At 46.0% G+C, this 18,052-nt stretch overlaps 1 protein-coding gene across 1 annotated transcript; it reads right to left on the reverse strand.

Annotated features, from left to right (window-relative positions):
• Positions 1-629: 629 nt before the first annotated feature.
• Positions 630-15,839, reverse strand: LOC144095358 (uncharacterized). The gene is made up of 4 exons (XM_077629119.1): positions 15,753-15,839; positions 6,218-6,302; positions 4,830-4,887; positions 630-783 (listed from the first exon to the last, which is right to left on the reverse strand). The coding sequence occupies exons 1-4, from the start codon at positions 15,837-15,839 to the stop codon at positions 630-632; spliced, it is 384 nt and encodes a 127-aa protein (XP_077485245.1).
• Between the last annotated feature and the right edge of the window lie 2,213 nt (positions 15,840-18,052).

The raw sequence follows: 18,052 nt of genomic DNA on the forward strand, positions 1-18,052 counted from the left end.
GACGCTTCCACCTTTCCGGCCTTCCCGATTCGGATACGACAGCTAGCCCCGACCACGCTGTTGACTCTCGCCGGGGGCAACCTCCGTCCATCGCCGAACAAGCATATCCGTGGGCCCGAACCACAGCCTTCCGAACACTCGCGACACCACCTCTTCCGCTGTGCGACGGGCCCATGCCAAACCATTTAGTGAACACTTTTCCTTTTCCCCTCAGACGTTTCTCCCTCGGCTTTCAGTGTGTGCCAAACATGTGTGTGCCTTTTCCCGCTTTCTGAATTGGAGCGTCTTAGTTTTATTTTCACGCGGCCTAGTCTATACGTACCGTCAGACCGACAGTAACACCCGGTGAAGACACTGGCCCGGCAGTCTTCCCTTGCAACCAGCATACCCGTCACACTAATACACACACAGCAAAAGTCTTTCTCAGAAGTTAAATACCCGATGGGTAGCTTCAATAAATTTTACTGGAATTGCTGTGTGATCCAAGGGAGTCCTTAACTTGCGGAGACGAACGGCGATTGTTCCGTCCTCATGCAGAAAATCTTTAACGGCGGCCATGTCTAACGAGACACACGCAATAACCTTCACCTTAAACGTCCTTGCTCTTTACTTTTGACTACTACTGCACATCAGACAACACAAGGCTGGTAACACGAGCTGAAAAACACCTGCACTGAGACTGATATTTCATCCTTGTGTAAAGCGGACGTTGAGGAGAGCTTCATGCGATTCCATTTCACAGTAAGATTGGTTCGTTGGCTCTTTGTCTGTGTTTGCTTCGCCCTAGAAAGAAAAAAACGCATTTATTGGACAGAACGTTCAACTCGATAATTTTCTCAATGGTTTATTCCAGCACGCCAGGCGCTTAACGAAATGATAAACTGGTTGTAACCGTTTTGAAGTGATTGGCGGCGAAGCATAACCAATCATACAGAAGACAAAAAATCGGCGGCGTAGCGCGCAATACACTTTCGAAACCAGCCGCTGAAGGCGACACCTGCGTCTAGATTTTTTGTTCATTCCTTCATTACAAAATACTGACATTTCTTTTAAAATGGTCTCTTTGGGGAAAGAACGGGGTGCCTTATCTATACAAACCTCAATTACTTCTCAATGTCTATTTAATATAATATTAGGCTTGCATATTTTGCGACTTGGTTCGGCGTTATAAATTTTCTCAATTTCAATCATCGGCTGGTTCATGCGAATACAGGTGAGGTTAATTGAGAAGCTCCGTGAACATTTTTTTTCCTCTGCGCGATAGTGTGTCAGTTAAACGATATCCTCGAATCTCCTCTAAGCGTAAATACTTTAACCGAAGGCTCCGCACCATGTTTCCTTTACTGAAGGCGAACTGTTTGCAGTTCTACATTTGGAAAGATTCTAAGTACGCGCAATACCTCCGAGACCAACATAAATCAAATAAAACAAGTTGCACCTAATCTCGATTTTTTCGACATCTACATAGCTGGCCATTCGCCTGAGAAGTACGAACTACAGGAAAGTAACGATCGTGTAGCTTGAAAGACTGGTTCGGGAACGCCATGTTTGTGCGAGTAAAGGTAGATCAGGCACTAACTGGACCCTTACGTGCCACTAAGGAAACCTATTTCAAGAGTGTAGGGAACATTCGAGGAAAAGGCCAAGTAGAAGTGGGCCTCTTCGCTATCGAGAAATGCATGCATTCCCTGACTATGCTTACCGGGCTCTGGGCTCTTTGCAGATCCAGCAAGGCATGGTCCACCAAGGCTGAGCCAAGGTATTGTAGTTAGAAAGGACGCGAGTTGCCAGCGAATAAAAAGGAGCGCATCGCAGTGATCGTCCCTCTAGACAGCAAAGAAAGCGAAGCCGACAACGTAGTGTGGCTCGGTTGAAGACCGAGGTAGCGAGAGATGATACAGCAAAACGAGGTCGCCACGTTGAGCAACTATGTCTTCAGCCCCAGCGGCAACTAGAAGCTCCATTTACAAAAGCTTTCATTAAAAATGCATTCAGGCGAAATTATCACTTCTCGCTCAGGCTTTAAGCATCCTCTTTTCGGTCGTCAGTAAAAATTTCTATTGCTGTCTCTATTAGTCGTATATTCCTCACCCGCCGAAAAAACAAACACCGATTTTTTTTTCTCGATTGCTGCCTGGAACCAGTCGAAAATAAAGGGCCACGAGCGCTAAAATATTTTCACGGTGTTAATAACACATCACAAGTTATAATTCCTTCTTGTCGCGGAATCGGGAAAAGCACGTTTGTATGCGGAGTTTAGGCAGCGCCACTCGCAGTGCTGTGACCAAACACCAACCGACGCGCACCCCTAGCCGCGATAACACAGGAAAGGCAAGAAGCTAAAAAAATTGGCTGAAGTAAAACTCTGCTGAACCTTGCAAACGACCGAAAGCAATCCGGCGTTATATATCGTAAAGAATGGCGTGACGACATTGCTACGTCACGCACCCCGTCAAATAAGAAGTACGAAACTTAGCTCTAAATGTCAAATTCAAAGCTCAAAGATGCAGGCCAAATGTCGAAGTCTAAACGCCAATGGCCTTTGTCTCAGGTCGAAGGCCGTGTTTACCGATCATTAGCTATTACCATACCATAAAGGCATATTATTTATATGTGCAACAAAACACATAGTCATACATAGTCTCAGCCATATTCATATATTCTTGGGGGTGTGTCCTTGGTTTGAATTTCGTCCGGCTTCAAAGTCTAACACGCAAAGACAGGAGAAACTCTGATGTGTACCTCAAGTAGGAGAGCTTTCGCTCTAAAAGCAAAAAAAAATCTGTTGTTGCTGCTCTACTGCAGCATTCATTAGGAGCGTTGTAACGCCTGAAGCATGGCTGGTTTGCACGAGGCCGTTCACCTACTTAAGCACACTGCACCGCTTGCTTAGACTCTTTCCGCTATCAGCGAGAATACGGCGTAAGATCTATTAGAAAGCGCTCCGCATGTACTGTTTTAAAGTGTTACCACGCACAACACGGAATTGGAAGTTTTATACCCTTGTGAGACAGGCCTTCATGACATTGCTCGACAGGGAAGCCGTCTGTTCCAAGCCAGTTTATAAGAGCCCGCCTTCGAGTCCGAGAAAGACGTCTGTGAGCGATTAGAAACGCCATTGAAGGAGGGCATATTGAATAATGACACATCGGGGGTTCAAACGCACAGCTTCAAACAAAGAGGCACTTTTGCTTTTCTTCATAAAACCGGGGCCTGTGCGGCCAGCAATTCACACCACGGCACCATGATCAATAAAATAGCTAATACTCAATAAAAATGCTGATTAAACTCTAGAGGTAATGCAAAGTTTAACGGGCATGTATGGAACTGCACTCATTTACCTCTCGGAACAGGCGCTGCTTATAGGGAAGGTCACTCTTTGAAAAGCAGTCGGGGTTAGTCCGCGACATATCACCTGAGTGCTATGTTCGCCAAACCAGTTATTTTAATTAATATTCCTCTTAGAGAGCCTTTGCACACCAATTCCTCAAATGTGTAGCAGGAGAGCACTTTGTCAGTACCTCTTTTTTTTTTACCTCTTAACCCGGGAACGAGCCCGGCCGGTCCTCGCGTCGAGCTGGGTGGGCCGGGCTCAGGCTGAGCAGGGAGACACTGGTCGGGGCGGTCTAGATCTTCAGAATTAGGGCTTTGAAATGGCAGTTCGGTGACACATTCTTGTTTTTTTGTGCGCATAGAAGATCAGTGAGCGTTTTATTTTGATGGCTGCAAGAAGTTGACTGTGCCAGAACCACATTTTTGCTGGAGTGCATGAAGTGCATGATATTGGGTGCAAGCACCCAAGAAATGCAGTTCGAGTCCTCGTTTGTCCAATTTATTTGCTCGTTTCTGACAATGGATTCGCACTTTGTATCAAATCCTGCATTTTGGCGCCGTCAACAGGATTCCCTTCACTGGAGGCTGTCTTCGATTCGTTCATCAGGCGTTGAAAGCTCGCTCCTACGATAACTGAGATCAGGGCGTATAAACGCATGAGCACCGGTGAAAACAGCCGCTGCGAAAAAAAGCAAGAGGAAGGAACAGACTTCATTCCTTCAAGGATGCTTGAAGCGTTCACGACACGATATTAGACACTTCGGTCGAGAAAACGATAGACAATGCGCGGTCTCAACAGAACTGAAAACATGATAGAGGTCCCGTGGATTAGTTCTAAGATGGGCAGTATGCATTAATGACTAATGTCAACTTCATATTTCGGTAGCTTGACGAGATTCATTTTCTGGAATTTTTATAGTATTTCTGGGTTTAGCTACACTAATCACGCTTCAATATGCGGTGTTGAGCTCAGCTAGGGACATTAATACTCAACTTAGGTTCTCTTTCTTGCGTCCACATTGTTTTCTCCATTTCAAAGTTAGAAAATTCTTTCTTTGCAATCGACTCACAGTTATTCTCTTTTATCTGTAGACCTTATTTTATGATGGTGCTACTCCATCTGTGAAAGTATACATCGTATTTTAGCTCACTTAAAGGCCACGCATTAAGTGAAACTAGGCACATTCAATTTTCCGCATGTCCTGTCTTGTGGTTTGCCCTCCTCTCCCTTACTCGCCAAAGAAAACAACTTTTCACTGTACCGAGAAGATTTTTGGGGAATGCATACTTCAGAAACCACAGATCTGCCGTGAAGGCCTGCTTGCTGCGCAGGAACTACGCAGTGTGTTTCTTTCGGAAATGCACTTCTGAAATATTCTTGTAAACGTCGTGCTACCTAATGAAGGCAATTGTTACAGGTATAGAACTATTTCGCTTGCTCCTCTTATGATAAAAATGCTGTATCTTCGTTTCAACTCTTAATTAAAAACTCATACCTATAAAAGCAGCCCCGAAGACGATGAGACTTGAGAGGTTTGCCATGTCTCTTGAGCACTGCAACAGTCAAGGGGAAACGTTTCGGCAAACTGAGGTATATCCGGAAATAAAACGTTCAAAAAGCGACGTCTGTTGGACAATGCGCAAACAGCCATCACTGCGGCAGTTCGTTGTTCTGTACCCGCGACGGGATTAAAATTCTGGAATCATTATGAGGAAATGAAGAAACAAAATAAACGCTTTACTCATAGAAGAAGCTGCTGTGGTATAATCAAATCATGACATTTAAACTCAATCTATCACTTTCGTTGCGTGGACAGGTAAATGGATCATACACAGCAATTCTGGACAAAAGCATTTTTTGGACGAGAAACCTTTCTATTACCGCAATTTTTATTTAATGTAATAAAACTTGCATTCAAACTTTAAAAACTTCAAAATTCAAAATTCAAAATTTAAAAGTTCAAAATTGCCATCGAGAGTTGTACGGACACTTGATCGTTACAGTGATTTAACTGTAACGATCAAGTATCCGCACAACTCTCGAAGGCAATTTTAAATTTTTTTCTATTAACGTTTTTGCTGTCATAAAAAGCCATCACCTTTGGTTTTATATAGGAGACATAAAGGTTCGATTCGATAGATGAAAACTCTTTAAATGAAAGGTTTTGCTACATATCAGAAGAAAGGACCATTCACTTCATTATTTTCGTAAAAGTGTGATACAACTTTACAATTTTATAAATTTTTGTCCGCAATTGCTGGATATGAAGGCATATATTAAGGACAAAGCAGTACAGCGGCGGCCAAGAAACACCTTTTTATGAACTCAAAATGCCAAAAAAAACAGTGCGGATGATTCAGGGCAAGATAAATACCCCCGGAGGTATAAACTCACCCGACCTAAATTGTGGCGTACCTTATAACCTTCATTACACCTGCTATTTATCGGCTGCCTTTCCGGATTTGTGTTTATTATATCTGACCACAAGGAGAGAAAGGTGGAGAGCGAGTAATATATAAAGGAGGCATACTGTAAAGATCCCCATTCTCACGACTGCTGTCTTTATTCCCAGTAGCCTAAATTTTGAGGATAACACAGTGTCTTTTGAATCTCGCATCTGATACTCAACGCGTTATCAAAGCACTGAAAGCATAAACTTGTGAGATCCGGTGGACCCGGTGAAAGTACCTTGCACTAGCTCTAGCTTGCACTGGCGCCTTGATAAGTAAGAGATCAGGCTCCATCTTAGTCGAATATAACGAAACCCTCAAGCTTCTCGGGAACATGAAAGTGCCAACAAGGTGGACACCGAGTTTTGTAATGCAGCGGTAACATATGATATCGAAAAGAAACTCCAGTTCTGCGGTGAAGGGGTATACGTACCGTTGTACTGAAGCTGAAACGGCTGCAGGGCTGGTTGGGAGAATGTGAACGTGGACGCGGAGCCCCGCTTTTTATACGCTTGTTGCTGAAGGCCAATGCACGATTTAGCCGATGAAAAATAATACAAAAGCTTCCATGAGGTTTGAATGACAAAGCAATTTGGATGACAAAAAAAACTCGTCTAACAAATGGCGAAAGGCCATGCATGTTTTGAACGCTGTGACAGGTTTTAAATTTATGGAAGTATATAAAAAGTCTCCTTTGTTAGCTGTAGTTAAAGCGGGTTTTGGCAACATAATAGCTAGCGTGCATACTTTAATGGATGCGGAAACCAAGCGTTGTAAATGAAAACTTTCTCATTTGCCGTCGGCTGACATATGTCAACTCAATGCACCGATGCATTCATGCCCGGGCTGGCTCAAAAATCAAAAAGCTCTTCGCCGGTTTCATCTTGTCCAACCAGTGATACCCTTATTATCCATAGTTAAACTGGGTATCCCCTGGATCATATCACTGCACCCTTGTCAATAATATATTGAAATCTGCGTCAGCTGATCATGAAAAAAAAAACACACAGCTCAAGAAAAGAGCGTAGCTGTATTGATACTTTCCTTTAGTTTGAAGACAAAAAAAAAAGATCTTGAACAGCCTTTGTTCAGGGTGCAGGAGTCTTCGACATTCAGGCTTTGCTACAAAATTCCCGCGTCGCAGAAGAAGCAAACGAGAAAGCATTGCGGGCAAAAAACGCGTGTTTTACAGCACTGTCTTGGTCAACGAATACACCAAATTTAGGACACGCGCAAAACATCAGTAGTGCGTAATATTACAAACTGAAACCAAAACGCCCCCCTCTGACTCAGATGTTCTCTCCCCAATGCGTCCTTGCAACGATGGTCCCGAGAAGATTTGTCTGATTAGCGGCTTGTTCGTCTTCTGGCTGCAGTTGTTCCAGCCTGAGGTGCTATGCCATACAAAACTATATCGGTCGCTGGACCCAGTCCAACGCTGGAAATGCGCCTTTCCAGGTTCAGACAAAAGCACAAAAGGATTCTGCAGATTTCTGCGCTGCTGGTCGCGCCTGCTCGCATACACTTCACTTTATGCACAAGCTCTGCTATGCCATGGCGTAGCCAGAAATTTTGTTTGAGGGGAGCTCATGTTGCACCGCGGCCTCCGCGTATAGGATGAGTTCAAGTACATTAATCATACTTGCCATTGTCAATGCTATTGCTTCTGAGATCCTGAAAAGAAAGCCCTGAAATCTACGCAGCGTCTAGGCAAGTAAAAGTTGTATTTGTATAAAAGAATATCTTCGTATGTCCAAAAACTGTGCAGAAATAACTGATATCATTGCTTTCATCTTTTTGTCTATTTGTAAGCAAATAATATCTCTCATGAATTTTAGAATTATGTCAGTTGGAAACCGCAAAGTAGTGCATGTCCCTGATATGAATATTCAAGTTGTAGTCAAGAGTTCGATGGAAATCCGTCTGGTCAGGCATGGTGATGCAATGAAGTGAAGTAGCAGTCACTGACCATAGTCGAAAAAAGAAAGACGTTTCGAAACCCGTACGGGTTTCTTGTTCACAGTGAGCAGGACAAGAGCGGTGGCGAATTTATATCCGGCGAATGTGACGTAAAGATCGGGCGTAGATGCCTGGCATGGGGCCAGCGTTCTTGTTTAATGTTGCTTGTGCTGTTTGGATGAATAGCGATTCCAGCAGAAGGCGCGTCGTCAGGTTTCTTTCCTTAGATAAGATGGAGGCATTGCCCCAGTCAATATGGTGGCCAGTGTCGTGTGCATGACCCGCCAGCGCATTTGTGGCATGCTTTTTGTTTTTCACATCACGTTGGTGGTCCTTTATGCGTCTTGAGAACTTCCCTGTCTCACCGATGTAGGCATGATTGCAGTTCAGGCATGGTATTTTGTAGACGACTCCTGGAAACTGCTCATTTGGTAGTCGGTCTTTCACATTCATTAGCTGATTCCGCAGCTTGCTGACAGGCATGTGGGCCACGCGTAAGTCGTATTTTGAGAACACACGAGACAACGCTTCGCTGATACCAGACATGTATGGAATGCCTGCTCGTGTTCGATACGTCCTACAATCAGTGGTAGCTGGATATGCAGCTCGTTCTTGTAGCTTTGATATGAAGCGGCTCGGATAACCGTTGGCTGACAGTTCTTCGTGCACTCTTTTTAACTCCTTTTTTTGATCTTCTCGGCTTTTGCAGACACGTGTCGCACGTTTGGTCAGTGATGTGACGACGGAGGCTTTGTGCGCAACTGGATGATTTGAATGAAAATTCAAGTACTGGGCTGTGTGCGTAGGCTTTCTGTACACAGAGAACGAAAGGCGATTGTCCCTCCGCTCGACCAGGACATCCAAGAAGGGAAGGCGGTTTTCTTGCTCAAACTCGGCCGTGAACTTCAAGCTTGGTTCGACACTGTTTAGTTCATGTAGAAACCGCGACGCGTCCTCTTTCCTTAATATGCAAAAACAGTCGTCGACATACCGGTAGAAGACCTTGGGTGCTGGAGTGAAAGCATTCAATACCTTGTCCTCTAGTGCTTCCATGACGAGGTTTGCTGTGGTGACCGATATGGAAGCGCCCATCGCAGTGCCTTGGGTCTGTCTGTAGAACTTTGAATTAAAGAAAAAATACGTATTGCTTAGGCAGAACCGTAGCAGTGTGCTCAGCTCTGGAACGTCGAAGGGCGTACGACTTGCAAGATTGCGGTCCTTCTCCAACGCTTCCTCGCACGTGGAAACGGCTAGGTCAACCGGGACACTGGTGAAGAGTGCCGTGACGTCGAAGGAGACCATTACGTCCTCTGCGTCCAATTCCAAGTCATGCAGTTTCTGAACAAAATTTGAAGAGTTCCCGATGTACGTCCTAGTCTTTCCGGATAAAGGGCTGAACACTTCGTGGAGGTACCCCGAAAGTCGATACAGTGGCGACCTTGTGAAGTCCACTATCGGGCGTAGGGGGACTCCAGGCTTGTGGATCTTCGGTAGACCGTATATAGCAGGAGCCGAACCATTTGTGCATAGGAGGCGGTAGTAAAGTTTCTTGTTTTCCGGAGGCACGAGCTTAAATAGGCCCGCCAGCAGTTCTTGCAATTTTGTTTGCAATCTGGCCGTAGGATCGCGTGGTACAGACTAGTAGGTGCCGTCGTTCAGTAAACCAATCATCTTGTCATTGTATTCACTGCGGTTGAGCAGGACGGTAGCATTCCTTTTGTCTGCCGGTAAGATGGCAATCTCCGGGTTCCTTCTGAGGTCGCGTATGGCTCGTTTCTCAGCCACAGAGAAGAGGGGCTTATGCCGCCACTTCGAGAGAACGCCAATGGCGCGAGTGCGGGCTTCATCTCGGACGTTCATAGGTAGCAGGCTTACCGCACGCTCAACCGCACAGATTACCTTTTTCTTTTCTGGTGGGCGATCTGTATTAAAGGTCAAACCGCGGCAGAGGACAGAGGTTTCAGCTGCGCTTGGCTTGTAGGAGGATAGGTTCTTCGGATTCCAAGGGAAGAGAACAAAAGACAGGTTGTGGTGTACCTCTCCTCCTACAAGCCAAGCGCAGCTGAAACCTCTGTCCTCTGCCGCGGTTTGAGCTTTAATACAGATCGCCCACCAGAAAAGAAAAAGGTAAGCTGTGCGGTTGAGCGTGCGGTAAGCCTGCTACCTATGAACGTCCGAGATGAAGCCCGCACTCGCGCCATTGGCGTTCTCTCGAAGTGGCGGCATAAGCCCCTCTTCTCTGTGGCTGAGAAACGAGCCATACGCGACCTCAGAAGGAACCCGGAGATTGCCATCTTACCGGCAGACAAAAGGAATGCTACCGTCCTGCTCAACCGCAGTGAATACAATGACAAGATGATTGGTTTACTGAACGACGGCACCTACTTGTCTGTACCACGCGATCCTACGGCCAGATTGCAAACAAAATTGCAAGAACTGCTGGCGGGCCTATTTAAGCTCGTGCCCCCGGATAACAAGAAACTTTGCTACCGCCTCCTATGCACAAATGGTTCGGCTCCTGCTATATACGGTCTACCGAAGATCCACAAGCCTGGAGTCCCCCTACGCCCGATAGTGGACTTCACAAGGTCGCCACTGTATCGACTTTCGGGGTACCTCCACGAAGTGTTCAGCCCTTTATCCGGAAAGACTAGGACGTACATCGGGAACTCTTCAAATTTTGTTCAGAAACTGCATGACTTGGAATTGGACGCAGAGGACGTAATGGTCTCCTTCGACGTCACGGCACTCTTCACCAGTGTCCCGGTTGACCTAGCCGTTTCCACGTGCGAGGAAGCGTTGGAGAAGGACCGCAATCTTGCAAGTCGTACGCCCTTCGACGTTCCAGAGCTGAGCACACTGCTACGGTTCTGCCTAAGCAATACGTATTTTTCCTTTAATTCAAAGTTCTACAGACAGACCCAAGGCACTGCGATGGGCGCTTCCATATCGGTCACCACAGCAAACCTCGTCATGGAAGCACTAAAGGACAAGGTATTGAATGCTTTCACTCCAGCACCCAAGGTCTTCTACCGGTATGTCGACGACTGTTTTTGCATATTAAGGAAAGAGGACGCGTCGCGGTTTCTACATGAACTAAACAGTGTCGAACCAAGCTTGAAGTTCACGGCCGAGTTTGAGCAAGAAAACCGCCTTCCCTTCTTGGATGTCCTGGTCGAGCGGAGGGACAATCGCCTTTCGTTCTCTGTGTACAGAAAGCCTACGCACACAGCCCCGTACTTCAATTTTCATTCAAATCATCCAGTTGCGCACAAAGCCTCCGTCGTCACATCACTGACCAAACGTGCGACACGTGTCTGCAAAAGCCGAGATCAAGAAAAGGAGTTAAAAAGAGTGCACGAAGAACTGTCAGCCAACGGTTATCCGAGCCGCTTCATATCAAAGCTACAAGAACTAGCTGCACATCCAGCTACCACTGATTGTAGGACGTATCGAACACGAGCAGGCATTCCATACATGCCTGGTATCAGCGAAGCGTTGTCTCGTGTGTTCTCAAAATACGACTTACGCGTGGCCCACATGCCTGTCAGCAAGCTGCGGAATCAGCTAATGAATGTGAAAGACCGACTACCAAATGAGCAGTTTCCAGGAGTCGTCTACAAAATACCATGCCTGAACTGCAATCATGCCTACATCGGTGAGACAGGGAAGTTCTCAAGACGCATAAAGGACCACCAACGTGATGTGAAAAACAAAAAGCATGCCACAAATGCGCTGGCGGGTCATGCACACGACACTGGCCACCAGATTGACTGGGGCAATGCCTCCATCTTATCTAAGGAAAGAAAGCTGACGACGCGCCTTCTGCTGGAATCGCTATTCATCCAAACAGGACAAGCAACATTAAACAAGAACGCTGGCCCCATGCCAGGCATCTACGCCCGATCTTTACGTCACATTCGCCGGATATAAATTCGCCACCGCTCTTGTCCTGCTCACTGTGAACAAGAAACCCGTACGGGTTTCGAAACGTCTTTCTTTTTTCGACTATGGTCAGTGACTGCTACTTCACTTCATTGAATATTCAAGTTGAGGACAAATACTTTAACGAATCGGTGTCATTCAAAAACCTTGTTTACAATTTTGCACATATGCAATGGCCACGAAAAAACCTGAGTGACTCTGTCCTTCGTTCCAATTTACTGTGCTGGCGCACCTGTCACCGGTCGACTATTGCAAGTAATCACGCCGAAATCATGTCGCAACAGAGAGCATATATAAAAATGAGGAATCCTGCAAAATATACATTAGAAATGCGAAGATACAACGGAATGTCACAAATGCGAAGATACAGCTTGAGAAAGGGCAAAAAATGGTCGCTGGAAACCAAGTTCACTGCATGTATAGACGAAACATGGGAAGAAGATATTTAAATGTACGTATATTCCGCAGTAAATATACAACCATTGTTCGTAAAGTTTCGAGACCGATTTATTTTCTTCTCTAGAAATGATTCCCCAAAGCAAATGTTGGTGCGTATATGCAGCGCCTTATTTTCGGGTTAGCGTGAGCTATTTCTGTTAATTGCTATGGCAGCCGCTAGATGGCACTACCTGCAAAATACGTTGTCACTAGTCGTAGGCGCATTCCACTGTGAGTGAATGTTTAGAGATTGACATCCAGCTCGAACAGTGTGTAAACGAAAAATTCTGTGTGGAGCTTGGCAAGACAGCCACGCAGGCGTATGAGCTCCTTCAAGACGCTTACGGCAACGAGACATTATAGCGGGCGCTAGTTTTCGAGCGACACAAGAGGTTCGTTTCAGGGAGAACGTCGGCGGAAGACTACACAAGGCAGGGGCGCACTTCAACCTCACGTAATGAAAACAACCTGACTCAGATCAGCGAAATCGTACAACAAGACCGCACCATTACATTCCGCATGCTATCAGATGCTCTCGACATTAGTAAGACAACATGCCACCAAATTTTGCGTGAGAACTTGGGCAAACGAAAGCTGAATGCCACATTTGTGCCGCACTCCCTCACACAAGACCAGAATGACGTGGGCATCAGCGAGCGCTGATTTGCTCTCCGAGCCAGACAACGATGCTGCATTCGCCCAAAGCATTATTGCTGAAGTCGAAACATGGTGTTTTCAATACGATCCTCAAAGAGGCAGAGTGCCGAATGGCGGTCCATAAGCTCTCCGGCGCCGAGAAGGGTACGGCGACAGAAGACCAAAACAAAGACGATGCTGATAATTATTTTTCGATGCCAGAGGTATTGTACACCACAAGTTAGTCCCACAGGGGCAGACGGTGAATCAGGAGTTTTATATCCGCATGCTCCAACCCATGCGTGATGCACTGCGACGCCATCGCCCTGACTTATGGGCATCTGAACATTGGAGCCTTCTTCACGATAACGCAAGGACGCACGCTGCTCTCAGTGTGACAAAATTTCTCGCCAAGCACAGCATTACTGTACTTCCCCAGCAGCCATACTCGCCTGACTTCTGCCCTCGCGACTTTTTTCTGTTTCCTCGTGTGAAGACAGAGCCCTAAAAAGACTCTGGATGAGGAGCGTGGAGGCCGTTCAAGACTACGACAAAACAGCTAACAGCCCTTCCAAAAGAAGCGTTTTCCAACGGTTTCCAAGACCTCAAGAAGCGTTGGAAGCTGTGTATACACTGCAAGGAAGACTATTTCGAAGTGGTGCTGCACAAATGGCTTCAATGTTAAACGAATTTTTTTAATGTACTCAGTCCCGAAACTTTGCGGACAAAGGTTGTAGATACGAAGGTAAAGTTTCTCTGTATATTATCTCGAACATGTCAAATAAACGTGTTGCGCAATCACAGATAGTAACCTTTACGCAAAGACAGACATTCCTGCAAGAATAAAACTATGATCGCAGAAAATGTGATAGGTATTTGGGCCATGAGGTGGTCGCGACAGCACCACATGGATAGAGTATTAGAGGAAGAATGCAGAAATCAATACGAAAATATTTTAGCTGCCTGCAAAGTGGCCACAATTATTGTGCACAGAGAAAATAAATAAGGGTATTGGTTAGGTTAAAAAAAAAGAAAAAGCAGGTAGCTAAAACAAGAAACAAAAAGGAAAAACGAAATCCACAGGTAATGCGACAAGTTGAACTACCCAATATTCGAGACAGTTTGTTGGGAAATGCCGTGTGCGCCGGGCTTAGAAGGAGCAAGGTCGGTTGAATTGTCTATTGATCTCCTCGTAATTTTTCTATTCGCATGTTAATTTTCATCATGATGCTAACTGTGCCAAGAAACGCCACATTTTCGGCGGTATTCAAGCCCATACCGTCAGACGTTTTCCTAATTAAGCATTTATGGTCCGGGAGGAACAGGGCCTTTTACTTTGCTCTCATTGGTTTTTTCTGCTTCGCTATGTAAAGGACAAAGTTTATGAGAAATTTACATCCATAAAGTTCCGGAATTGAACTCCATGCGCTCCGTATATTTCGCGGCAGCCGCGAGATGCCGCGACGAGCCTGCTCCCATGAAACTGTGTGCTCGGATGGGGCTCCTTGCATTCTGTGACTCAAAGTGCATGGGCTTAATTTGCCACGAACTACAGCCCGAGTTCTCAATGTACGCGCCGAAATGTCTTCTTGAGCGTGAAAAAAACATTGTAGACAAAATCCAGCATTATTTCCAGTGCCAGTTGTTGTTCTGGTCGTATGTGCATAACAGTACGAAAAGATTTCGAGGGGGCTGAAGCCCCATGAGCCACCCTCCTGGCTACGCCCCTTCTCCTATAGGACACCTTTGTTGGCGTGGCAGCCACGCTTGTCCCCCACATTCGACAATGTAGCGCAAATAAATCAGTGCCATGTGCTTTGCCCCTTACTCGAAAAATTAATCAACGATGCTTAGTAACCCTCATAAACAAAAATTGCAAGAGGAGCAACCTTTCCTCTTTAGGTTCCCGGCTTCCGATCGAACAAGAGTTTCAAAGCGAGAACTTCGTCCCCCAGCAGGCCTTTCGCAGAACGCCAAAGAATGCGCGAGCTTAAACACACACATGGAAGAGATCAGAAATGCTGTGCTCATGCTGGGAACACATTAGGATGTTAAGGGGCTGCACGAAAAGGGTATCCCTGCCATTAGAAGGATCACCAGAGTGCGTGTGGTGACCTCGGCCAGTTTGTACATTCAGCTTCCTGTGAAACAGCCTCCTGCAGACCGCCAGGCCGAAATTGGACACAGTAAAAAAGGAAGAATATGCTCCAAGGATTTGGCGGGAACTAATGAGTTGTTTTTAGTTTTTCACCGTATTCTGTCGCAGTGCACCAACTTACGAACACCTCATTCTTGCGAATACGATTAAAGATAATGTGCCTTTTTTAAAAAAATAATTTCAGCTTTCTTGTGCGTCGACTTTCTGCCTCAGATTTTCTCATTCACCACACTGGTAAACGTTCCAGGACGAAAAGCACAAGAGCTCACGTATGTCCGCTTCATTTCGTTACATCCCAGTTTTCGCCATTCCAAATAATTCGAATGCGCGATGAGATATTAAACTCTGGATGGCGTTTTTAACTGAAAAGGACCTTGAGTGAAGACCCCGGTATGTGGAGAACATTGCTCCTGAGAAATCCCATTGTTGCAAGTAGAAAAGTTATGCAAATTTCTAGTTTTCGCAGAATTTGCCCTTTTCTTATACGCATCGTCTCTCCCGCAATATGTCGCATGCTTTCAACGTGAGTCGCATTCTGATAGTCTCCATGCCCCCAGAACTTTTCCAGTGCTCGGAGGCACTGGCTATCGAATCGCACAGCCCCCCCCCCCCCCGCCCCGCCCCCCCCCCCCCCCCCCCACACCTCGAGCCCTATGCTAAAATTACTATGGCGCTGTCTGCGTTAAGTACTACAGCTGAAAAAATAATTGAGAGGACTCTGAAGTGCTATCGCAGCAAACATTGTAGAGGAATTGGTCATATTTTTATTTTACAGTCACTGAGAGTCCTCATGCCAGTCCTGGCGAAGAGGTGCAGCGGTTAAGCGATGTACCTTTGCCCTGCAATGGTGGGCACTGCCACCGATGGGGCCTGTGAAACTCAAGTTGCTCTTCATGAGCATAACCTCGCGAGCAGTCATTGATTCAATAGCCAACTGCCACTGTCTTCAGTTTGTTCACAATCCGGTGGGCAGGTTGTGATGAAGCCACGTGGCTTCATCACAAGGCCACGTTATCTATTCGGCTCAGCTAGGTTGACGAACTGGCCGGTTACTCCGGCCGCTCTCCTAGAACGCCAGAACATACAAACCATTTCAGTGGGTTTTGCAGATGAGAATGAAAGCGCTTTCTCAATAATCTTCGCAAATGAAAAGGCATTGGTTGCTGCTTTAGGCTAATATTTGATTTTCGCGCATTTTCCTAGGCTGGGTTCTCTATGAGTCGGTATCAAAATTAGCCTTAAAATGCTCCACACACACACCGCCACCTCGCTCACCATAAAAGTCTGAATCCGAAGAAAGCTGGTGTATCATTGGCTGCTCTTAAACAGATTGCGTCGGAACATCTGCACTCAAACTTCAGTCACCAAATCCATGTCTGCTCTGATGGCTCAGCTAACTATACCAGTTCCGCGAGGTGTGTGGTGATCCCGGCGAGGTCGATCGGGATGAAGATTAAGACGACCTGAACCACTTTAATATCCCATCGCTATACAACCATTACCTATCCCAGCGATGGCGTGGTTGTAGAGCATCTGCCTCGCGAGCAAGAGGACCGGGGCTGGAATCCTGGTTTCGCGGAATTCTGCATCGTGTTTCAAAAAGAAAAAAAAACTCCGTGTGTCGATGCAGTTGAATTATCAGGACTGGTGTGAGGCCTGATTTCATTGACCAGAACTGACAACACACTATCTCACCATAACAGGATATGGCCGCCCTGGTGTACTACCTGACCACAACCTTCTACGAACAAACCAATTAACCATTCGGCAGTCAGTTCCCAGCGGCTGCGGAGCAACTGACCAAGCTGGAGGCCAGACCTGTGACAATGCGGAGGGTGCTAAGAATTTCTGGCTCCGGACAGGCCGCCTTTGGAATCTTAACCTGGCAATGTTTAACGCTACAACCTTTTCCAGTGTGGCTTGTGTTGGGATTCAGGTAACAGCATACCACCGCTGCCACCAGTTGTTGGGATTCCGGTAGCGTGACTAATGTAATCAGAACGTTCATGAGCGAGAAAGCAGCGAACACCAATTCGTCATCCCGTCAGTAAAGAAGGCCTTGAGAGTAAGGCAAAAGAGAGTGGTTGCTGGGAACGATCAGGTAACAGCAGATCGGCTGAAGGAAGGAGGGGAGATTGTGACAGAGAAACTAGCCACCCTGTACACGCAATGATCTATGACCTCGACAGTACCAGAAACTTGGAAGAACGCTAACATTATCTGAATATATAAGAAAAGAGACTCCAACGACTAGAAAGGTTACAGGCCGCTCAGCTTACTGTTCGTTGCCTGCATGGAATTGACTGAGGTAATCGCTTATAGAGTCAGGGAAACCTTACACTTCAATCAACCAAATGATCAGGCAGGTTTTCGTAAAAGATATTCAACAATAGATCATATTCACACCATCAATCAGGTGAAAGAGGAATGCGCAGAATGTAACCAACCCTTATATATAGCCTTCATTCATTACGAGAAAACATTTCACTCAGTGTAAACCTCAACAGTCATCCATGCACTGCGGAATCAGGGTGTACAAGAGCCTCATGTGAAAACACTGGAAAATATCTATAGCAACTACACCGCCATCATTGCTGTATTCCTCCATAACGTTAGCAATAAAATTCCAATAAGGAAGGTCGTCAGGCTGGGTGACGTGATCTCGCCAATGCTGTGCACCGCCTGGAGGTATTCCGGGACCTGAATTTGGAGCAGTTGGAGATAAGACTAATAGAGAATACCTAAATAATCTGTGATTCGCTGATGAAATCGCTATGGAAGTCACATAGGAGATCAACTGCAAGCTATGATCAATGAGTTAGACAGGCAGAGTGGAACGATGGGTCTAAAAATTTACGTGCAGAAAACCAAAGCAATGTTCAACCGTCTAGGAAAAGAACAGCAGTTCACAATCGGTAGCGAGGTGCTGGAAGTGGTAAAGGAACACGCCTAATAAGCGCAAGAAGTGCTCGCTGCTGCGGATCGTGAAAGGGAAATGATCAGAAGAATAAGATTTGGGTGAAGCACATATGGCAGGTTCTCTCAGGCCATGGTTGGCAATTTACCAATTTCCATGAAGAGAAAAGAATGCATTTGTATCTTACCGGTATTAACGTACGGGGCAGAAACGTG

Source organism: Amblyomma americanum, chromosome 6, assembly GCF_052857255.1.
Source record: "Amblyomma americanum isolate KBUSLIRL-KWMA chromosome 6, ASM5285725v1, whole genome shotgun sequence".
Taxonomy (NCBI): Eukaryota; Metazoa; Arthropoda; class Arachnida; order Ixodida; family Ixodidae; genus Amblyomma; species Amblyomma americanum.

What these genes read in the sequence shown, in the direction of transcription:
- LOC144095358 (XM_077629119.1), bottom strand. Translation starts at nt 15,839, where the DNA reads ATGACTGCTCGCGAGGTTATGCTCATGAAGAGCAACTTGAGTTTCACA. An exon ending in GTTTCAGCTTCAGTACAACG is followed by an intron (nt 4,888 to 6,217) that starts GTACGTATACCC and finishes TGACTGTTGCAG; the next exon opens with TGCTCAAGAGACATGGCAAA. An exon ending in CTTCGGGGCTGCTTTTATAG is followed by an intron (nt 784 to 4,829) that starts GTATGAGTTTTT and finishes TTTTCTTTCTAG; the next exon opens with GGCGAAGCAAACACAGACAA.